Source organism: Dichomitus squalens (genome assembly GCF_000275845.1).
Source record: "Dichomitus squalens LYAD-421 SS1 unplaced genomic scaffold DICSQscaffold_47, whole genome shotgun sequence".
In the NCBI taxonomy this organism is placed as follows: Eukaryota; Fungi; Basidiomycota; class Agaricomycetes; order Polyporales; family Polyporaceae; genus Dichomitus; species Dichomitus squalens.
Window position 1 is genome coordinate 41966 of NW_006766929.1, and position 21678 is coordinate 63643.

Below are 21678 nucleotides of genomic sequence, written 5' to 3' on the forward strand. Positions count from 1 at the left end.
TCACGCTAACAAGCATTGTGCGTCCTCAAGGTTATCCATCATTGCTTGCCATGCCCACCACTTGATACGTTCCTTCCCTTCCACCTAACGGCAGAGCACGCCTTCGATACAGTAGCGTAGTTTCTCCGAATGCCCGCCTCAAGCTGAGGTAGAAACGTCATTTAGCGATGGCACGTTCGTCGAGATTTTCTCGTATCTTCTTCCTGCGTATCTCGCTTAGTATCTTATCCGCTTCTCCTTTCTGTGGGCTGTAGATCCGCGATGATAGCAACGCAAAACATCCCAACGATTAGCAAGCTGGTCGAGGGGAGCGGCTCAAGCGCCTTGGGCGCTCCGAGGTCTACCCGCTCTTGCAGACGAACCGCGACTCCACATAGGTAAACTTTCCTGCTCTACGACCTCTCGGAAGCTGTTCAGGGGCATGATGCCATTTCGGAGGATCTGTGCTGCCCAAGCACAAAGCGTAACGTGTGTCACCATATCTACGCGATCGGGGAAACACGAAAACATCGACACTCTCATTAGCAAGATCTGGCACAACCGAGGACAAGGTGCGAAATGCAGACAACTAATACAGGAATGCGCGTATCTAGGGTACCGCCATGATGACTGCGCATGAGCAGCACGCCATGGTTCGTTGCATGGAAGCACGTTTCACCACCTTTTCTAACCTCCCGTGATGACAACTTATCAAACGCCGAAGCGTTCCAGCTCGCTATCCGGAATAGCACCTTGGTCAGTCGTGCGTTCGAAGACCTCCATTCTCCCATCGCGACACACGAGGCTGAGCCGCCCGCGCCTTCCATGCTCCTTCACCAGGTTTTGGACGGTCCGGAGGACTCCCACGAGCTGACGGAATGCCCGCTGGAGCCTCGCATTGTTCTCCACGTTCCGGAACTCGGCCGCGCCGAGCTCGTGCTTCTTGATACGCTCGAAGTTACCGCGTTCGTGCACGGCGAGGAAGACGTGGGGGACGTGAGCGAGAAGGAGCTGAGGATACTGCTCTGTCCAATCGAAGTCGTCGATGGTACGAACGGACCGGGTCGTCAGTTCGACGATGGAGGACTGGGGTCGTTGAACACCGGCATGAATCACAGTGATGTCAGTGCTCTTCGTGATTGTGGATGTGGCGGAAGTAGAGGTGCTCCTGGTGACATTCAGACTGGAGAGCATATCGGTGAGGTCGTCTACGTTTGACGACGTAGCCCGTGGGTTGCTTTGCGGGAACGTTGCTCTGGTCCTTGTCCCGACAGAGGACGGCTCGGGGATGCATGCATCAACTTCACAGCGGACTATCATTTTCAGTCCACCCATGTCCTATAGTCGGCCTCAGTGAGTGATCTTTGCCTACGCATCACACATAATGTCTCACGTATTGCACGATGCGATGGTGGCCAGTGCTCCTCTCGCACCCCGTCGCCGGCCTCGTGCTCTCCTTCTCGAAGTTAGACCCACAACCCGACCTGGGGGGATCCGCGTTCTCTCTAGTGCGCTTCTCCCATCTGCTCATCAACACCGTTTTCCGGCCTGCCAGCTGGAGATCAATACGGAACTCCTTCAGACCAGCTCCTACCGCCCCTTCCGAGTACTGCAGCCATCGCATGAGCTTGCGAAGGCCGTTTCTGTCGGTGATGATGTCAATCGAGCTCCAATCGAGGGATGTGTCCGCATTCTCTTCGGCGACAACGTCCACAGCGCGGAAGAGCGGGAGCAGACAGGACGCCTGGCCCATGCGGTAGCCGTTCTGGTCGACAAACCGGAAATCAGTGTCGAACGGGACTCGGTAGGGGAAAGGTCGGTCGCGCCATTCAGCCGGAGACCCTGTTCGATCGTAACCTAGTGAGCGCATGCGGCGTGAAACTGCACTGCTGCGAACTTACCAGGGACGATGATCGTAGGTGAGGCCTCCTCGACCCAGTTATATGAGCCGATGTACTTCACGTTCTCGGGTCTGACAGCTATTTCTGTGCTCGGGTCGACTTGCGGCTTGGACAGAGTCCGTATGGCCTCTCCGTGCAAGCCGTCCATAAGGCTGCGGTCTGGTGGGAGGCTTACCACATTAGCACGTGTCCTATATGGGCTGAGCGGTCCGCGAGGACCCCCAGTTCGATAGCCAGTGCTGCGGCCGTCCGAATGATTGTAGTATGAGTATGACATCTTTGAGAATGAGAGTTTCAGGGGTTGATGTTGATGAGAGAAGCTAATAGGGGGAGCTGTATGTCCCTCGGCAGCGGAAGACGCTTCTTATAGTATGTGTGTATATGCACGAAATCACTACCGCAGGTAAGGTTTGTGCCAGCGCTCCCGCAGTGTGCCGAGAGGACTAGACTGCCGCAGCACATCTAAGTCCTGTGTTCTCAAAAACATGCAAGACGACACGCAGAATATAGATTGAGTTAAGATGCGCGGGATACCACAGATCTCATGTTGACAAGTCACTTGTGGGCCACGGTAAATCAGGTATGACTACCCCTCGTAGAAAGATTCACCGTGGACGCGACACACAGAACGGGTGGTATATACAACAGCACACATCAACATCGACGATCTGTACATCCCAGCTCTATCTGTATCACTTTTTCCGGCTGTATCTGTATCACTTTGTTTGAAAGATTAGGCAATGAAGTTTCAGGTAGTGGCCGGCCGTCACAAGCCTCACCCATTCTATGTTGAGATAATGATCTGATCGGTCGGATGAGCGCGTGGAGAACTCCCAGTGCACACATAACTGAGCCTTTCGAAGGTCTCGCGCAATCATGGTCACACGCATACAGCCCTTGAAACTGCGACGTCGATTTCGATGCATAACGTATCACTGATTTTGTTGCGCATGTATGATGTGATAAGTTCTCAATCCTTTACCTGTCAAATGACTCGGAGGCACATAGCAGGAGTCTGTTGTGGTGCTGATGCAACGGTGCCAGGTTTGGAACTGAACAACATTGGGAAGATGGCTGAGAACCCTCTTCCTTCGGAATTCTGGAAGATAACGTATGATTCTTCAGGCATGGGGCTATCCGAGCCACTCGTGAGCAATAGCGGGACTGCCTCAGGTCAACGCCGCATGCTTCATCAGTCTTGATCTAGTGGACGATGCTTGGACCTTAAAGCGTGGCACATCATCCTGATACGCCGCTCAGCGCTGCATCATATTGAACCCATAATACTTTTGGAAACCGCAGTGTGACTCTAGCGGAACAATCACTGCCTCGTGAGGATCACTGCGGCATCATTATTTATGCGACCTACGCATATGACTGCTCCTACTGAACGACCGAGTCGCGTAGAATGGCAAACTTGAAGACGACAACATAGCCGAATGTGAGAGTACTTCTCGACATTGTCGACTTCGATTCCGGTAACAGAGCGATAACGCTGGTGTTAGCACATCCGTTTACGACTTCGATTACGGCTGGAAGAGATGATCAGGGTTCTGCAATATATCGGAGGAATTCGAGAACGACCAACGTGCGAAGAAAGTCTGTTTCATCATTGGGAGAACCAACCAGTACCCTTGTGCCTACGTTCCTCCCGGTCTATGATCTCCCTCGCAGAAAACGCGTTCTTGACCCTCCCGACGAGCTGCCCGTTGTCTGTCCTGTCGATCGCCCACATGCTCTGGTCCCGTGTCGCCGCGGTTACTGCAACAAACCGTAAGCGTGTCCCCGTCGCCACGATGCCAGACACGAGTAGCTCGAGGTCGATCTCTTGTATGACCTTCTTCACCTCCTCATGGATGTCCTCCGGCTTCAGGATGCGTTCGTCGAGCTCGCCGGACATGAAGAATTCCGCGAACCCAATGTGTATGTATTCCAAAGCAGAGTCTTTCACGTGAGACGCAATCGTGTCCTGCGCAGACGTCCCGGCGGTCAGAATCAAAGAACTTGGAACAGTGGGACCGCTTACGATGATGGTAGCCGTGTCCTGGACGGTGTTGAATGACGAGATGGAGACCATGAGGACGGCATGGGTCGCCCCTCGCACGCCCTCCTCAGTACCATCCTCCACCCCGCTGGGGAAGACGAAGATGTTCTGCAGGCCGTCCGGTCTCACGCAATACTGCGCGCACGCGAGGTGCACCGCAACCTTCCTCGGCCGCGTGCCCGACACGACGTCCACGAACGCCCGATGGCTCCCCACGTCGTAATGCCCCAGGCTTACCGATCCCACAGGGCACGTCAAGCACAGCACCCATGGGTCCCCAATGGTCGCCGCCGTCAAGACGTCCAAGCTCTTCCACCCTTTGCCTGAGCTCTGAAACGCGAGCGCCTCGTTCCGCGCGCGGACGTGCTCTGGGGACGGGTGCGCGAAGTCGACCTCGAACCCTACGGCGGAGACGGAGAGCTCGCGGAGGGCGGGGAAGATATGGACGAGCTGCGGGAGGCTGGGCAGCTTGTCCCCGATCTGGAGGTACAGGACGCGCACCGACGGGAAGGGGGCCCATTGGGTGTTGGTCAGACTGGGATAGCAGATGCGCAGGCTGTAGAGGGATTGTTGCTTCTCTGCCAACAGGTTCGGGAAGTCGGGAGAGAGTTGGTTGTCGGGGTCGCTGGGGACGTCGAGGGTGCGAAGTTGTGAGCGGAGGTTGAGCACGGTCTCTGCGACCAGTGTGTCTGTCGTGTTGCTCCGGGTCCAGACTTCGAGCCGACGCAAATCGGGTAGCTTGGGGAGGGTGATAAAGAGGCGCTTGTCCGACTCAGCAGTGAACAGGAAGTCAGACCATCGTATCCGCAGATAGCGGAGGTATACCGCACGGGAGAGGACCTCGAGTATCTCTGTGGGATCGATGGCTGTCTGATCCACATAACGATGTGGAAGGTGCTCAAGCGTGAAAGTGCGGAGGTAGGGGAAGAGAGGCGGATCCCTCTTCAACATGAAGTCGCAGAAGGATTTGAGCTTGGTAGCATTGCTCCGTAGGTGGACGCCCCTGCTGAGGATCTCTCGGGACGCTTCCTCGTGCAGAGGTTGGGAGACGACGGCGATTCCCTTCAGATCGGCCACCGGGAGGAAACTTATGACCGTCCGGAGGACATCCAAGTTGAGGGCAGTTCTAGCCTTAGCATGATGCCGATCCATGTGCCTGAGATTTGCGGTCCAAAGATCAGTGTAGACCGTGCTCAGAGACCGGCGATTGCCATACATACATTGACTTCATACCACATGCACGTCGATGGTTTGCGCGAAGCTGGTACTTCAGAAGGGATGCGATAGTACTGATTCAGGCCGCAAGCTCCCCACTGTAGTACTAGCCACGATGGGGCTACGATCTGTCAGTCAGCGCGCGAATCCGGACGATAAGCATCCCACGCGAGATGTCGCCGCCGAAAGGCGGTAATGTTTAGGAGGACGCCTGAAGGCTCACCTTGCATTTTCCTGACATCGTACCAGAGAATGAGCAGGTTACCGGGAAGGTCGAGGAAAGCCATCTGACGAACCTGCGGATAAAAATATATTCTGGCGACTAGCGAGACCGAAGTTGAGAAACCGAAACTTGCCGCCCGCTCTGGGTTCAATGCGATGCACGTGGCGGCGTTTATGAGAAGTGTGAGTGACGTCAAAATCAAGTCCATTCAGACCGCCGCAGAGCAGGTGCCAACTTGAAGCTGAACGCCTTGAATCCAGCTCGAACACTACCGGTACTGGAAGGGATGCCTTACAAGTTACAACCCTTGTCATGCACGCAGGATCGCATGCGAATTTGCTGGAGATAGGCAACGCATTACGCAATCGCTGAGCAACAACAGGCAACAACGTCCAATGATCTAATCTGGCTCCAACTTCCCACTGACCCACCGTCATGTCGCCTCCCCGCTATCAGCTTCTGCCACAGCGCGGCGCAGACGTCGACATCGAGCAACCCAAGCCCGAAGCTCACCTCGAAGTATACGAAAACGACGAGAACGAGGACGAGCAAACTCATCGCAGCACATTCACCTGGAAGAAGCTCCTATTCCTCGTCCTCTCCATGGCTGCCCTTGTCCAGGGCTCTTATCTCCTCACCAAATCCTTCGCGATCTCGAAGCTCGCCCTGCGCGGCGGCGAGAGGCTACGTCTGGGCACGCCGTGTCGCGGGTCGGGCAAGCTCCGCAACTACACCGCTGCAGCGGGGGCATCTGAGCTTCCGACTCACTTTGCTCTGCCGTCTGGGGACAAGATCCCCTCTGTCGCGCTCGGTACGGCTGCTCGTTCGGTGAGCCTCGATGCAACGAGAGATAGGCTGACGGAGGGTTGGATACAGGTGTGTGGCAGGCCCCGCCGAACCAGGTCGGGGACGCTGTTACGGCCGCCCTGAAGGCCGGGTACAGGCACATTGACGGCGCGTGGGCGTATCGTGTGAGTTGTCGGTCATCATGTCCGTGTCGATCTCGAAGGTGACGTTGATCGTCGATCTGTGCTACCCACTTAGAACGAGGACGAAGTTGGCAAGGCGCTGAAGGCGAGCGGCGTGCCGCGGGACCAGGTCTGGTTGACGTCTAAGGTGCGTCGCGCGTTACATGCACGCGTTGTGCGAGTGCAGGTGCTGAGTGCAAGCATGCAGCTCTGGAACTCCTTCCACGCACCCGAAGACGTCGAGCCAGCCCTCGATGAGTCGCTCAAGGCGCTCGGCGTAGACTACCTCGACTTGTACCTCATTCACTGGTAAGTCGCGCAGACCTTTGCCGACGACCCAGGATTGATCGGCGGGACGCTCCTTAGGCCAATTGCTTTGAAGAAGGGAACGAACAACGAAGTGGACGAAGCCCTGACGGCGAACCCGTACCCGACATGGCAGAAGCTGGAGGAGTTAGTCGATAAGGGCAAAGTCCGAAATATCGGTGTCAGCAAGTATGTGTTGTTCTTGCTTGCCCTGCTCGCGAGTCTGGTGCTCACATCATCTCAGCTTCAACATTCCGAGGCTGCGCAACCTGACGGCGAACCCCCTGAAGTACAAGCCAGCCATTAATCAAGTCGAATTAAGCTACTGGAACCCGCAGCCTGATCTGGTCAAGGTATGTTTCCGGCATTCTGATTCTGCGCGAATACTCCAATTGTCTGCGTTTAGTGGGCGAAAGAAAATGGACTGCTCCTTGAGGCATACTCCCCGCTCGGCAGCAGCGACCTGGTCAGGGAGACGTTCAATGTCCCAGAAGTGAAGGAAATCTCGAGGGCGCTGAGCATAACTCCTGCTCAAGCCATCATCTCGTGGCATGTCCAGCGCGGGGTAAGCACGTTCATCAGGTCTCCTCACGTCGCCCTAACCTGCGCCACACAGACTGTCGTTCTCCCAAAGAGCGTGACGCCATCCCGCGTCGAGGAGAACTTCCATGGTACGTCACTAGCGAGGTCCATTGAAGGCTATTCGTTAACCTTCTGCAGTTCGCAAGCTTCCAGACGAGCTCTTCAACAAGCTAGAGAAGGCTGCTCAGGCACACGAGCCGCGGCGGGTTGTCAACCCGTCGAAGCGCTACAACCTGGGCTACGACATTTTCGACGACGATGGCGGCGTCATTGTGCCGGACGAGGACGATGCCGGAGAGCGTTCCGGCGCAGGAAGTTGGCGGACGGGCGTGTAGGACGCGTTTGTGAGTTGTCCTGTACCGTACTACAACTACAAACGTTCTTTTCGACGGACAAGTCGGATCGAACTCCGTCATTTTGACTTGGACGTCGCCTTGTTGCTCGATCAGGAAGACGGCGTCGAATCTATGACATCACGCTACAAGCCTCTGTAATATTCAGGTGAACGTCGGATGGCCCATCCGTTTCACCGCCCACTATTACTGCTGCGAACCATCGTGCTTATCCTCGCTCGTGCGTGGAGCTCGACAGACTGCCGAGAACATCGGATGGATCGAAAATGGCGTGATTATGTAATATACGCCTTGGCGCTTCAGACGCCGCTAGGCCTCCCGTCTTCCGTCTTGCCCCGCACTCTTGCTCTCACCATCATACTCATCTCTCGACGTCCTCCATCTGTCCTCTCTCGACACTCATCGCACTCACCAGACACACAAACAAGGCAGCTCCAAAGATCTATGCACTATTCTACCCCGGTCGAAGCCCACGACTTTTCCGGGACCGCTTATGATGGACCTCGTCAAAACCGACCAACTGCTCCTTTCGAATATGCAGAGTCAGGCTCACGCACCTTCCCCGCTGCTCACCAGGACGGCAGCACTGACGAACTAGACCCTGACCAGAAGCTCTCTTCGCAGCTAGGTCTCTCGGTGTCTCCACAGCCTTTCCTGGCGATCTCTGCACCTCCTCCGCTCTCCTTCGGATCGCCCATCGTATCCCCTCTACCTGTGGACGATCTGCCGGACGTGGATCTTTCTTCCTCTCCCGCTGCAATGTTCTTGTCCGCGTTCAGTCCTACTGTCTCTGAGCTCTCACTTGCTCCGGACGACGAAGGTGCGCTCGTAGCTGGGTACACCTTGGGTCCCATCGTCGGCCGTGGCGGTTTCTCCATCATCCGCACCGCATCTTCAACGCAGGGCGGGACTGTCGCTGTCAAAATTGTCCGACATTCGGATCTTGACAAGCAGCCTGACCCCGCCTTGGCGCGCAAGAGCTTGGAACGGGAAGCACAGGTGTGGGCTTCTCTCAATCACGAACACATCCTCCCGCTCTTCACCGTCAACCATACCCCGTACGCCGACTTCTTTTTCACCGCGTACTGTCCTGCAGGGAGTCTCTTTGACATTCTCAAGCGGGACGGGCGGCCGGCGCTGCCGCAAGACGACGCGGGCATGATGTTCAGGCAGGTGGTGCGGGGGTTGCGGTACATGCACGAGGTGGCGGGGTTCGTGCACGGGGACCTGAAGTTGGAGAATGTGCTTGTAGACGAGATGGGTGTCTGTAAAATCGGCGACTTCGGAATGGCACGAAAGATCGGCGAGACCGACGACGACGACGTCGAGCCCGACGCCGGTGACGGCGTTACCAGAACGCGCACGCTCTCCCAAGCCCACCCGCCATCGTCCGCACACACTCACCGATCGCTTGGTAGGTCTGCGACGGGGAAGCTCCCCCCGCACCTTTCCCTCAGACTGCGCCAGGGGCTCCCGACGCGCCATCGCACCTCGAGTCCTTACCCCGCATCGGGTTCCCCAACACCGCTTCCGAACCGGGGTTTCGCCCCCGGGTCGCTGCCGTACGCTGCCCCTGAACTGTTACTTTCGCCAAGTAGCACTACCCCATACGCCGCCCACCCTGCACAAGATATATGGGCGCTAGGCGTGATGCTATTCGCCCTGCTCACCGGGAAGCTGCCCTTCTCCGATTCGTTCGAGCCTCGGCTACAGATGAAGATTCTCCATGGTACGTAAGATAGTTCCTGCAGAAGCCGACGGGCCAACGATAAGAATGTGGGGCTGATGTAAATGCTTATCGGACAGGCGCGTTTGAGATGCCGCAGGGCATCGGACGCTGTGCTGAACAGGCCCTGCGCGGGTGCATCGAGCGTTCGGTGCCGAACCGGTGGACTGTCGCCATGGTCGACGAGGTTGCGTGGGGCATCGGCTGGGGCTCCGCCGCGGACGACGTCACCCCTCCCCCAGAGCAGGCAATGGCGTCGCGCTCGCCTTCGCGGTCCCCCGCCAAGACGCGCAAGGACTACGCCCCCGTGGACGACCGCGAGCGCCGCCGGTCCACGTCTCGTGCTGCGCGGTCTGCCAACCGATCAAGCTCTGTGGTCCGCTCGGCCAGCAGGAGCAAGTCAAGGTCCCCACATGAGCATCCGTACCACCACCCGCTCCTGCAAACCTCAAACCACCCCGCACACCCCACCCCGACGCAGCCGTCCCTATCCTCACTCTCGGACGCGATCCTGCGCACGAGTTCGAGCACCTCTGACGGATCGAGTGCCGATTCCGCCGTAGTGATCCCGCCTAGCCCCGTTGCTCCCACTCACTCCATATCCGAGCGCGGACGAGCGCCGCGCCCGCGATTACATGCGGATGTGTCAATGTCGCGTTCGCGCAGCCCGAACGAGACGCTGCCCGCGACGCCGCGCGACACGTCACTCGACGCTGTGAGGCGGCGCAAGGCCTCCGCGTCAGGACCTACCATCAGCAACCCCGAGCTAGGCATTGAGGAGTCGTTGCCGGAGCTAGACACCGTGGACGAAGACGTGCGGTGGCCGATCAGCCCTGATGTCGACGTCGATGCGGACAGTGACAGGGAACCGCGCAGTCGCGCGCGCCTCCGGTTCCGCCACGACGCACACTCGTCGCCCGCGTCGGGCTCTGGGTCGGGCTCGGCGTCGCGGTCGCGGGGGCGGGCGTTCTCGCGGTCGCGCGACGAGTTGAGGAAGGTGCTGCGCAATGAGAGTATGCCGCCTGCGTTGTCGCCTACACGGCCGTCGGCGTGGGTGCGCGCCCCGGTCATGGCGACGGCGATGACGATGGGGAAGGAGAAGGGGTTCTATGGGCAGGGATGCGCGACAGGTGTTGCTGCGTCCGCGACGCCCATTGCCATACCGGGAGGGGCCAAGAGTGCGAGGAGCAAGAGTTTGGGGGCGGCCACGGGCGGGAGGCAATGGGCGGTATAAGCCGCTTGTGGGCGGACCGCGAGGCTCGCGGACTAGTCCGCAAGCTGCAGTTTCTCTGGTTCTCCTGGGCCTGGTTACGCTGACGAATCTGTACATAGTATATATGGTTAGGTTATTTGCGTGGCGATTTTTTCTGTCATGAGCACGTTCATTTGATACCCTCATCTCACTGGCTACTGCGTATTGTTTACTAGTACATATGCTCTCATCACAATCTGTTGTTTATGGGTCCGACCTCATCTCTTTCATTCAGTCTATGTCTATCTCACGTCTACACTACTCCGGTCTCGCCCCGCTGTCCCCTCATTTATGTAGTCGTCAGCTATCGGTCACATCTCCGCCATGTTCTCGCTGCATTTGTACACATTTCCAATGCATCGGCACCTGGTTCTGGTATACATATGCATTTACCTGGATATTTTTGTACAGTCCTCGTCGTTGTATCAGTACTTGTGTATATTCGCAATCTGTACTGTCTCCCGGTTACTGGCCAATGAAGCTACTTATCTTTATTGGTTTGCCTGAAGAGTACTCTGGCAGTCGCTAGAAGTAGTTGAGTTTCTCGAATGTAACTAAGCACTTCCGACCCTTGGGCCTGGACGAGATCGTCTGATCGTCCTGCTCCATTGAGGCTACCATGTCCGGGGCGACGCGGGTGCGGTACGTGGAGTATACGTCTCTGAGGAGTAGCTTCATCTCTAGCAATGCCAGACTGCAACAGGCTCATCAGCAAGGAGGCCCAACGCCGGCTATCGATCTCGGGAGAGACCGCTTACTGCTTTCCAATACATCCGCGACCTCCAGCAGCGAACGCGAAAAAGAGCTGGTTGCGCTCCGCAGCGCGCTCTGCGGCAAGCCATCTCTCCGGCACGAATTCGTCCGGATCGGGGAAGACGTCCGTGTCGAAGCGATGCAGCGTGTACGGCTGGCAGCTCACGATCGTCCCTCCGGGCAAGGGAACACCGTCGACGACCCGGCCGCCGCTGGGCACGACGCGCGGAAAGCTCATAGGGATCGGGCTGAAGACGCGCAGCCCTTCTTTGACCACCGCGTCGAGATACGGCAAGTCGTCTAGGGACTTCCCGGGATTCTGCACGAGCTCCTCGTGGAGCTTCTCTTGCACACGTCGCGACGCGGGGGTAGGGAGGGAGAGGTGGTGCATGAGGAAGCAGAGTCCGTCGCCCGTCGTGTCGATCCCTGCCGCGAGGTGGTCCATGCATTCGGACGCGGAAAGGAGTGCGGGACGCTGTGGGTTGCGGGCGTCGGCGGTGCGGAGCTTGTCGAGGACCGTGTGCGGATCGACGGTGGCCTCGCGCGTTGTCTTGAGAACGTAAGCATCGACGAGACCTGTGTCGCCGCGGCGCCTGGTGACTCCTGTAAATTTGCTGTAGACCCGCCAGAGGGCGGGGAAGTAGTGGCGGAAGTATGCCCCTGCGGACTGAATGTCACGGATGATTGCACCAATGAAGGGAGAAACTGAGCGTACGCCTCAAGCCGTTTGAGTAGGACAGCTCTTCCATGAGCTTGTGATCCTTTGGAACACTTTGCGAGTGTAGCCCACTTGGGTAGAAGAGATGCCCGGTAATCCCGTCGAGGGAGAAACAATGAAGGAGATCCTGTAAAATCAGGCCAATGAGGCCGCGCCTAGAGACAGTAGGGCAAATGGAATGCGCCATACATAGATGTCGACGCTCGCGCCGAGCCGCTCGGTCACTCTCATTATGAATGCATCGACGTTCTCTTGGATTACAGAAGAAACCTCTGGCTTCAGGACATGAAGTTTGCTATACCGCTCGGCAAATTGCTTCTTTACGGCTGCGTGCTAATCAAGAAGTGTTTTCGGTGCGACCCCTGAACCTCAATGTCATGTCGCACCCACCTCATCTTTCTGCAGAGTGGAAAACATGTTCCTGTAGAGTTAAAGTTGTGGAATGAGAAAGGCAGCGACATTTTTCTCGAGATACTCACCCCGTTTCGAAGTTCTGAAACAACGAGTAGAACGATGACTTATCATAACCACTTCCTCCTGAGGCGTAAATCTCCTTGACGGCTTCTCGCGTAGCATATGAGACCTCATTCGGGGCCACGCGCACGACAGGCCCGTATTGCAGATGCAGGCTATGGATGAACAGGCGTCTGTTCCCATTAAACTCATGATACATGAGGGGAAGGCGAGTGATCGCGCATATCAGCGGGCCAGGTAGGCGTGCGAGCGGCGCGAACCATAGGCCATAGAGCATTATTGAGGCGATCAATAGGCCGAGCACCTCCACCCAGACGTGGGTCCCCATAGTCGGCGCGCTGCTTCTGGTGTAGCAAAGGAGACAGCAGGACGCCTTCGAGTCGAGGTTCAAGAAGGGAGGTCATGGTGGCTGAGTATGACTGGTCCTCGGCTCGAGAACGCGATAGAGCGCGTGGCGCCGCCGTGGTCCTTTATCTGAGATGATTATGATAAGCCTTCGGCGTCTCGGATAACGTATTTGCCTGGATTGTGTACTCTATATGTTATCGGCAACCAAGCTCGGAAGATGCAGCTCGTCCAGGCTTCGATTGGCGTCGAGGTAAGCTAGGCTGGAGCTTACTGAGGCCCTGACTCGCTATAAGTCCGACTCTGACAGAATTGCGTGAGATCCTCGACTGTATACTCTACCGTGGGTTCAATTTACTTGGCATTTATCTGGTAGGTAGCGGTAATGGGCTAGGCATAGTGTGCTGCACAATTCTCATAGCGCGTAAAGTACATTGGTCGAGTCTCGACTCACTTCATTCGTTGCTCCTGTCTAGGAACCTACAACTTTCATCCAAAGCGTGTCAGGTAGTGATCAGATGTCCAGCTTCTCGAAACCAATCAGGCACTTCTGATCCTTAGGTCGGGTCGATATCGACTGGTCGTCCGGCTCCATCGAGGCAGTCATGTCTGGGGCGACGCGGGTACGGTACGTCGAGTACACGTCTCTCACAAGCAGCTTCATCTCCAGCAGTGCCAGACTATGTGACGCACATCAGTTCAATGGGTAAGCGGTGTTCCCTCTGAATGTGCGGCATGCGGTGACTTACTGTCTTCCTATACACCCCCTACCTCCAGCACCGAAAGTGAAGAATAGCTGGTTCCGCTCCACCGCGCCCTCTGCGGCCAACCACCTTTCGGGCACAAACTCATCCGGATCGGGGAAGACTTCTGTGTCGAACCGATGCAGAGTGTATGGCTGGCAGCTCACGATGGTCCCCCCTGGCAGCTGGACACCATCGACAACCCGCCCGCCGGCGGGTACAACGCGCGGGAAGCTCATAGTGACAGGGCTGAGCAGCCGCAGACCCTCCTTGATCACGGCGTCAAGGTAAGGTAAGTCGTCCACGGATTTTCCAGGATTCTGCACGAGCTCCTCGTGAAGCTTCTCCTGCACACGTCGCGACGCGGGGATGGGCAGCGAGAGATGGTGCATGAGGAAGCAGAGCGCATCGCTAGTCGTATCAATCCCGGCTATGATGTGGTCCATGCACTCGGACACGGAGAGGAGCATGGGACGGCCGGGGTCGCGGGCATCGACGATGCGGAGCTTGTGGAGGACTGTCTGTGGATCCACGGACCCGCTGTGGAACGTTTTGAGCACGTAGGCATCTATGAGATTCGTGTCGCCACGTAGTTTGTTGATGCCAGTGAGCCTTTCGTAGACCCACCAGAGGGTGGGAAAGTAGTAGCGGAAGTACGCTCCTGAGGGAGAGGCGTGAGCGAGGATTTGAGGTAACGAAACTGTAGATGAAGCATACTTTTCAAGTCACTTGGGTATGCCAGCTGCTTCATGAGCTCATGATCGTCGTCATTAGTTTGCGAATGCAGTCCGGAGGGAGAAAATAAATGTCCTGTGACTCCATCAAGCCCGAAGCAATGGAGTAGGTCCTGACCAAGTCAATACATCAGGAAACACCGAGATGCGGCAGCATACACGAGGGAAGGCATCGTACGTAGATGTCGACGCTCGCACCAACGTGCTCGGTCGCCCTTGTGACGAAGGCGTCGACGGTCTGTTGAATCACAGAAGAAACGTCCGGCTTCATAACGTGGAGTTTGCTATATCGCTCTGCGAACTGTTTCTTGACGGCCGCGTGCTAACAAAGATGCGTTGTCGTCAAGATCCACGGATTCCGGTGAATGCAGCACGCACCTCTTCCTTCTCCAGAGTGGAGAACATGTTCCTGAGGAATATCGTGCAGTAAGTATCCACCAGAGGTGAGCTGATTTGCGGCGGAAATCTTCTAGAGCACGTACTTCGTCCCGAAATGCTGGAACAAAGAGTAGAAAGACGTTTTGTCGTAACCGCTCCCTCCCGAAGTGTAGATCTCCTTCATTGCCTGGCGTGTAGCAAAGGATACTTCATTCGGTGCGATGCGCACGACGGGCCCGTATTTCATGTGCAGGCCGTGAATGAATAAGCGTCTGCTCCCGCTGAATTCGTGGTACATAAGGGGAAGGCGAGTGATTGCGCATATCGGCGGGCCCGGGAGTCGTGCAAGTGGCGCAAACCATAGGCGATAGAGGGCGATCGAGGCGATCAAGAAGCCAAGCACCTCGATTGAGACGAGTGGAGTCCACACAATCGGCATGATGTATTTGGCGTAGCAGGACAGCTAGCTCGAGTCAAGTTTGTACCGACGACGGAGCGTGCTAGCAGGAACAGGTCGACGTGGCGATATGATGACTGAAGCACAACCTCGCTTATCTTCGTCAGATCCTAAGGGAGTCACTCTTTTCAGTCTAAGTTCGAACTTCTGCGTCCTGTGATCACAGCGTCTCTCGGACTTTGTATGCCTTTCCGGAACTGGAAAAGGATAGGGTTTAGGCATATATATCTGTAGCATCACGAGACGAAACGACAGCTACACGTACAATATTGTGCGGAGATAGGAAGGCATGCTATACGGCCTTCCCGGATTCTAGTGAAACGGGCTCGTACGACGGCGATAGGGATACACGGCAGGAGGTGGTAGCGGTACAATAATGCATCGAGCATTGAACTGAAGCGCATTGCAATCTACAATCTGAGAACAATCAATTCACAAGGAACATGGGCATTGGATGAGAAAGCGAGACGTTGATCAGAAAGGCTGCTCTCCTAAAACTTCCTTATACTTAACGATGAGCTCGTCCTTGGACTTGAGTTCCGCCGGGAAGTAGGCCTTGGCGCCGGCAACACCATACGCCCGGACGCTCCGGGAGAGCTTCAAGTACCCGTCCTCCCCGTCCGCTCTTCTGATCCGGCAAACGAAGTTTCTCCTCTTGTCGTACACCATGAGATCGCCGAGCTCCTCCTTTGTTGGACCTCCAGTCTCGAGGCTGAACGGGACTTGCACCTTGATGATGATCTTCTTCGTCTCTCCTGGGCGGATATACGGGATCTGCACAGAGCGGGCATTTCGCGCGGGCTGCTTCTCCACAGGGAAGCCGAACGCGGAGCGAGCGACGTCAGCGAGAGACATGACAGGCCCGATGTCTTCGTAGAATGGGGTCAGCGTGACGGTCGAATCTGCACTGAAAGGTATACAGCGAGTCTTATGTAGAGACCAATGTGATCCTATCGCGGACGAATAATAGGGATAATCAGCCGCTCGCGTATGCCACGCGGTATCAAGAAACGTACTCTGGCATTGTTTCGAGCAATACCTGATGGCGTGGCACGCGTTACAGAACTTCAGTGTGCCCGCACTCGACCCGCACGCCGCACACCGTTTCTCGTCCATTGCCGTGCTCTCCCCGGATCGTTTCCGCTTCCACTTCTGTACCGCGGCGGTGATAGTCGGGCCGCACTTGATGTAGAACTGGTCTGGAGTACATCCGTCGGCATCTTCGATCTCGAGCTTCGCCCCGAACTCCAAGAGAACTTCGACGGCATCCACCGAGTTGTTTTGGAACGCGCCCATCAGAGGCACACTGCCGAACTTGTCCTGTGAGTTCGGGTCTGCGCCATGCTCTAGAAGGATCCGTGCGAGGTCAGGGCGAGAGTGTGCCATGCAGACGTGGTGCAATGCTGTGTAGCCGACGATGTCAGGAACGTCCGGTGGAGCGCCGTGCTCGAGGAGGTACCGCAGCGTCGCTTTGTGGTCCACCTTCACGCCTGAAGGACCACCGATCATGCGTTGGCCGCCGCTAACGACGAGCATGGCATAGCCATACTCGTACGGAGTCTCGGTTCCGTCAAGTGGCGGGGCCTTCCCTCCCTCTACCATCTACTCGACGAAAACCTGTTAGCATGGGCACTAGAGATGTCCTTACAAGGAGAGACCCCGTACCCGTCTTACTCCTTTAAAGTCTCCAAGAAAACATTTCTGAGCAAAATCGTTGAGTAGCTTGTACTGAAAGCCAATAGAGTCTGCAAATGGGATAGTGGCGCTCAGTACGAAAGACTTGCGGGATGACGTAACAGGGCTCACTCCTCTGGTAGAGGGTGCGCAAAGCTTGACCTCCCTGCTCAATCTGGAGCCGTCCAGGGATGTCTATAAGATCTCGCATAGGTTGGGGGACGACCAGACCCCCGTTTCCAATCTTTGCGGGCAACGCTGGCATTTTTCACTGCTGCAGCTTCGGGTCCTAGCGTTGAGATGTGGCACTCAGAAGGTGTTAGGTGGAAGAGACTTGATAGAAAACCAGTCAGCTCATTGTAGTAGACCAAGAAGGACCCGAAGATCTCGCTAACCAGAAGTTGCTAAGTCAGGAGGCGGGGGCGTCGATGTCGCTAAGAGCAAGGATGAGGAAGCGCCCAAGCACCGGTTTGCATGACGGTTTACGCGTTGTGTTGAAACCTAATCTCGGGTTACTCTGTGGGCAAGCTCGCACGTTCTTCAAGCTACCGCATGACTTCGATAACTCGAGCGACAGGAGCTCATCTGGTATGCATGACTGCGGTGAGAATGCGAACTGTCAGCGGTGAGAACGAGCGCACAGCCAGGATGCGGAACACATCAGTCGGACTCTTTGCAACCTGAAGTCGCCACTGGCATTTGTTCTCCCTCGATATCAGACTTTGAACGGGCTCTATGCCTCCCGTCGATTGTGCCCAGCTTTCAGGCCGTCTTGTGCCCCAAAAGGAGCGACTCCCGGTCTAATCTGGTGATGCATCGCGGCGATGAACGACAGCATAAGCTCCTCCGTCTCTACATCGACTATGAGGCCATTAAACACGGTCCGGCACGCCTCCAACCTTTGCTTGCACCCAAGGAATTTGGGTTAACTACACTCTATGCCCATAAACTATTTGATCATTGCAATCGAAAACATACAGTGGTTCAGCGAAAGCATGTCGACGAGGGTATGCTGCAGATAATGTGGGGGAATCTCCAAGTCCGCATTTATGAGATGGTGATCCGCTTCGGGAGCTGCTCTGCAGTCTGGCGCGGGTACGTTACGGTGAGCACACCGTTGTCCATGGACGCCTTGATCTCCTCAGGCTAGAAATGCGCAAGTTAGCCGAATGCTCGCAGCCTCCATACGTCGCAGATTGCTAACCTTGACGCCCTGAGGGACCGGGAGTGAACGCGAGAAGCGGCCGAAGCGACGCTCCCGGACGACGTAGCCGTTCTCGTCGCGGTTCGACTCGAACTTTGTCTCGCCTGAGACGGTGAGGAGGTTGTCCTGCACATCGATGCTCACGTTCTCCTTGTTGATGCCCGGGAGCTCGAACGTCGCGGTCACGACGTTCTTCTCCTTGTCCTCGTGTACATCAATCCTGAGAAGTGCAAGTAAGTGACAGAGTTCGAAAGCAGTTGAGGCAACACAATGGTGCTTACCTTGGGCGGAGAACGCGCGGCGCGTCATTGCCAGACTGACGCTGGACTTGGGTGTTGCCACCGCCGGTGCGACGAGCAAACGCTTCGTCAAAGAGGCGGTCAAACTCGGAGAAGAAGGGGTCGTTGTTGAAGAAATTGACGAGCGACATGTGGTAAGAGACAAGTGCGGTCAGGAGCAGAAGAGCTATGCCGAGTTATGCGAGTGTTGTGTGATCGTTAGTCAGTGGGAAGCGAAGGTCAACAGACTCTGCTTTATATCCATTCTGCAGACCCATGACCGCATTCTTAGGACAGTGCCAGAAAAAGCGCGAAGGCTTACGGAAATTGCTAGTCAACGCAAGAAAGGGGCAGCCACGACAGGCATTAGCCAATGTTCCGGACCCGAACTGGGACAGAGAAATGGCCTGGGAATGGATGCCTGTCACAAGTAATGTCCCAAAGCCTAGCTCTGGACCTGAGCCAGCGGGCGCTGAAATCCCTGAAAAGGAATACTAGTGCTGACAGAGCGCATGACATAAGCGTCTATGCTCCTTATTGGAGGCTCTGGAGTGGCAATATCCTATATATGGTATCAGAGCGCCCGCTGGCTCAGGTCCGGAGCTAGGCTTTGGGACATTACTTGTGACAGGCATCCATTCCCAGGCCATTTCTCTGTCCCAGTTCGGGTCCGGAACATTGGCCAATGCCTGTCGTGAGCGCAGTTTACGAGAACAATCGAGAATGGGCGCTTTTTCAGCGTTGAGCTGCAAATCAGGAAAAGAGAACAAACAGCCATCAACTCCGGCGGATCCCGTCGGTGCAGCGCCGAGTCTATCGTCAGCTCTGCTCTCGCTCTTGTCATACAGTCGGTCATAAGTCGCACTACTGTCGGCCCATGGAGCGTCGAAAGCGTAGATGAACTCAGAATCTGGATTCTAGACTTGCTATGTTGCCTAGGCTGCGAATCGACGCTCTGGAGTTGCCCATTCTTAACTGGAAGATCCACAAACGTTCTCGAGTGGCAATGGACATACCGCATAGTCTGCGTCATTCTGCGTCTTTGCCGGCTCAAGAATGCCTCTGTTGCGTGTCGCGTTCTACTTTGGCAACTAGCCTGTTCTCAAACTTTCAGCGTCCCGACCACGTCAATTAGCCACACAGAAGATAAATATCGTTGCATCCTCTCTGCCTGTCTCTCCAACAAACATTCGCATCACTTTCTCGCACCTCTTAAGCCATTCCATCACCCTTTCACGCTTCTGCACCACCTCCGACATGTCTCTCACCTTCTTCACCGAGCCGTTCTACTCCCTCTCTGACTTCGATCGGCTCTTTGACGAAGCGTTCAACGCACGCACGTCGAACGCGGTCAGCCAGCGTGGTCAGAACGAGAACGCCGCGTCCAGACCGTTGCGTCCAAGGTACGTTTCAACTCCTCTCTTCACGCTACCTCTGTGCTCTATCGTCTTCGTCCTCGTTGAATAATTGCTGACGGTATGTTTGGACAGGATGGACCTGCATGAGGACAAAGAAAAGAACCTGGTGACAGCCCAGTTCGAGCTCCCAGGCCTCACCAAGGACAAGGTCAGCATCGACCTGCGCGACAACGTCCTCACCATCTCGGGCGAGTCCTCCATCTCGTCCGAGCACGACGAGAAGGGCTACGCCGTCCGCGAGCGCCGCTACGGCAAATTCTCGCGGGCTCTCCCCGTCCCTCAGGGCAGCAAGGTTAGTCGCCTATCTCTTCCATCGCACAATGTGTATGTGACCGGTACTGACGAGTCGATTCGTAGCCCGAGGAGATCAAGGCCACGATGGAGAACGGCGTTCTGAGCGTCACTTTCCCGAGGACGACGCCCGAGCAAGCGCCGAAGAAGATCACGATTGCTTGAGCGGCTGGGATGACATGATCGTCGACCACTGTACTTGTACTGTATGTTTTCCCTTTGTAGCATACTATGCACGCATCTTCCTTGCGTTTGAAATCGTAACATAGCCGCATTACGAATCCAGTTTGTTTTCGGAACCAGCGACCATCGGTCTCGGCATAGGGCGCCACTCAAGTCATCCGAATTCTCGAAGGTCTTCAATGACTTCGTACCAACCGCATTCTGACATGAATCAGTGCAAGTGGCAAAAGCGACTACGGTTTGCGGGTGAAAAAAGCCAGTCTGGAGTGCTCTCCGGACATCCTTCGCACTACGTTCCTGAGGCGTCGATACTTATGTATTATGGATAAGTATCCCCTTCTCCCGGGATCCATCGGCTTCTGTTTCGTCATATGATTCTTGCCACAGCTACTCAGGAAGGTGTGATGCCGCATTGACCGCATGTGGCGTACCAGCAGGCGCCTTGTCCTGAAATACCGTAAGTAGACAAGAGCTCGACCATCTGAAGCGTCCATAGCAGCTCGTCTATACCGTGATAGCGAGCTGAACTCTCTTTCTCCGAAAACGCAATGGACGAATGGAACAATGGAATTCAGGGTCGGAATGGCATCCGATCACAGCCTCATGGCGTCCACAGGCTAGCAGGCGTCCTGCAATACTGGTTAGTGCGGAAGAACAGTGTCGAATAAGTCAGGCGGGCCACATGTGAGCCTCTGCATCCCTTCACCGTTCAATCGCTCTGACCAAATCTTCACAGGGTCGCACTTCTGTGTTCACCCTTGGCGCTGATATGGGCCGATAATAGCACCGGTAGTCCCGCTGAACGATACACGCCCATTCTGTGAAGCTTGGAAGTCTTGGTGCTTCGCTTTGGGCGGAAGGCTGTATGTTGATCCTCAGATTTTTCGTATCACAGTCATTCGTGATCTTACAAGTGCGAATGTCGTCACAACGTATCAGGTCTGCAGCGCAGTAACGATGGCCCTCTCGGAAGGCTTATTTGACCCGTCACCGCCCACAGGACAGGGGAGCATCTGTCGCCTTTCTGAAGATTGAGAGGATGCGTGAGAGCGCAGAAGGCATGGGGCGCGATAGAAGGCACCACCGGTAGCGTGTTCATCGATTATCCAACCGCTCAAATGTCATATGTGAGGGAGTCGGGGACATCACCAGTGAGTTGGGCTCGCTCTATAGATCTGGGCGCAGTTTCCACTGAATGCATTGCGGCTCTTAAAAGCACAGATGGCAAACCACTGGACTCATCCGTCCTCATATCGACTCCCCACATCCGGCCTCTATCATGATCTTCTCTCTCAGTCTCGTTGCGTCTTCCGGCCTTGCGGCCCTAGCCATCCTCCTGATTTTCCTATACAGATCAGCATCCTCTGTCCCGGGACCCCTGCCTCCCGGACCTCCGCCTCTACCCCTCGTTGGCAATATCTTCCGTATCCCCAAGATCGCGCCATGGGTAGGTTATCAAGAGCTCAGCAGACAGTACGG

The 21678-nt window shown here is 55.8% G+C and overlaps 9 protein-coding genes across 9 annotated transcripts; 3 read left to right on the forward strand and 6 right to left on the reverse strand.

The window, feature by feature from the left end:
• Positions 1–592: 592 nt before the first annotated feature.
• Positions 593–2170, reverse strand: DICSQDRAFT_91533 (uncharacterized protein). The gene is made up of 3 exons (XM_007369292.1): positions 1881–2170; positions 1373–1821; positions 593–1317 (listed from the first exon to the last, which is right to left on the reverse strand). Exons 1-3 carry the CDS (start codon positions 2155–2157, stop codon positions 691–693), a joined length of 1353 nt encoding a protein of 450 aa, XP_007369354.1. The 5' UTR covers positions 2158–2170; the 3' UTR covers positions 593–690.
• Positions 2171–3489: 1319 nt separating this feature from the next.
• DICSQDRAFT_182900 (uncharacterized protein) lies at positions 3490–5462 on the reverse strand (the record flags this gene model as incomplete). The annotated part of the gene is made up of 4 exons (XM_007369293.1): positions 5435–5462; positions 5363–5371; positions 5145–5260; positions 3490–5080 (listed from the first exon to the last, which is right to left on the reverse strand). Exons 3-4 carry the CDS (start codon positions 5153–5155, stop codon positions 3490–3492), a joined length of 1602 nt encoding a protein of 533 aa, XP_007369355.1. The 5' UTR covers positions 5156–5260; positions 5363–5371; positions 5435–5462.
• Positions 5463–5965: 503 nt separating this feature from the next.
• DICSQDRAFT_68206 (uncharacterized protein) lies at positions 5966–7553 on the forward strand (the record flags this gene model as incomplete). The annotated part of the gene is made up of 9 exons (XM_007369294.1): positions 5966–6173; positions 6239–6333; positions 6407–6478; positions 6539–6639; positions 6697–6825; positions 6881–6989; positions 7043–7201; positions 7253–7307; positions 7357–7553. 9 exons carry the CDS (start codon positions 5966–5968, stop codon positions 7551–7553), a joined length of 1125 nt encoding a protein of 374 aa, XP_007369356.1.
• A 777-nt stretch (positions 7554–8330) lies between these two features.
• DICSQDRAFT_68224 (kinase-like protein) lies at positions 8331–9502 on the forward strand (the record flags this gene model as incomplete). The annotated part of the gene is made up of 2 exons (XM_007369295.1): positions 8331–9300; positions 9378–9502. Coding segments are annotated over 2 exons (1095 nt in total), but the record flags the coding sequence as incomplete, so codon positions are not given.
• Positions 9503–11074: 1572 nt separating this feature from the next.
• On the reverse strand, positions 11075–12968 carry DICSQDRAFT_182903 (cytochrome P450; the record flags this gene model as incomplete). Its single annotated transcript, XM_007369296.1, has 6 exons — positions 12500–12968; positions 12411–12441; positions 12210–12353; positions 12018–12147; positions 11308–11962; positions 11075–11243 (listed from the first exon to the last, which is right to left on the reverse strand). Exons 1-6 carry the CDS (start codon positions 12820–12822, stop codon positions 11075–11077), a joined length of 1452 nt encoding a protein of 483 aa, XP_007369358.1. The 5' UTR covers positions 12823–12968.
• A 385-nt stretch (positions 12969–13353) lies between these two features.
• On the reverse strand, positions 13354–15133 carry DICSQDRAFT_173480 (cytochrome P450; the record flags this gene model as incomplete). The annotated part of the gene is made up of 6 exons (XM_007369297.1): positions 13354–13519; positions 13589–14243; positions 14300–14429; positions 14495–14638; positions 14695–14725; positions 14799–15133. 6 exons carry the CDS (start codon positions 15131–15133, stop codon positions 13354–13356), a joined length of 1461 nt encoding a protein of 486 aa, XP_007369359.1.
• Positions 15134–15625: 492 nt separating this feature from the next.
• DICSQDRAFT_149470 (uncharacterized protein) lies at positions 15626–17090 on the reverse strand (the record flags this gene model as incomplete). The annotated part of the gene is made up of 4 exons (XM_007369298.1): positions 15626–16101; positions 16168–16753; positions 16817–16896; positions 16958–17090. 4 exons carry the CDS (start codon positions 17088–17090, stop codon positions 15626–15628), a joined length of 1275 nt encoding a protein of 424 aa, XP_007369360.1.
• A 782-nt stretch (positions 17091–17872) lies between these two features.
• Positions 17873–18459, reverse strand: DICSQDRAFT_68215 (HSP20-like chaperone; the record flags this gene model as incomplete). Its single annotated transcript, XM_007369299.1, has 3 exons — positions 17873–17971; positions 18030–18249; positions 18311–18459. 3 exons carry the CDS (start codon positions 18457–18459, stop codon positions 17873–17875), a joined length of 468 nt encoding a protein of 155 aa, XP_007369361.1.
• Positions 18460–19146: 687 nt separating this feature from the next.
• DICSQDRAFT_91550 (small heat shock protein) lies at positions 19147–20314 on the forward strand. The gene is made up of 3 exons (XM_007369300.1): positions 19147–19710; positions 19798–20017; positions 20083–20314. Exons 1-3 carry the CDS (start codon positions 19565–19567, stop codon positions 20179–20181), a joined length of 465 nt encoding a protein of 154 aa, XP_007369362.1. The 5' UTR covers positions 19147–19564; the 3' UTR covers positions 20182–20314.
• The last annotated feature ends 1364 nt before the right edge of the window (positions 20315–21678 follow it).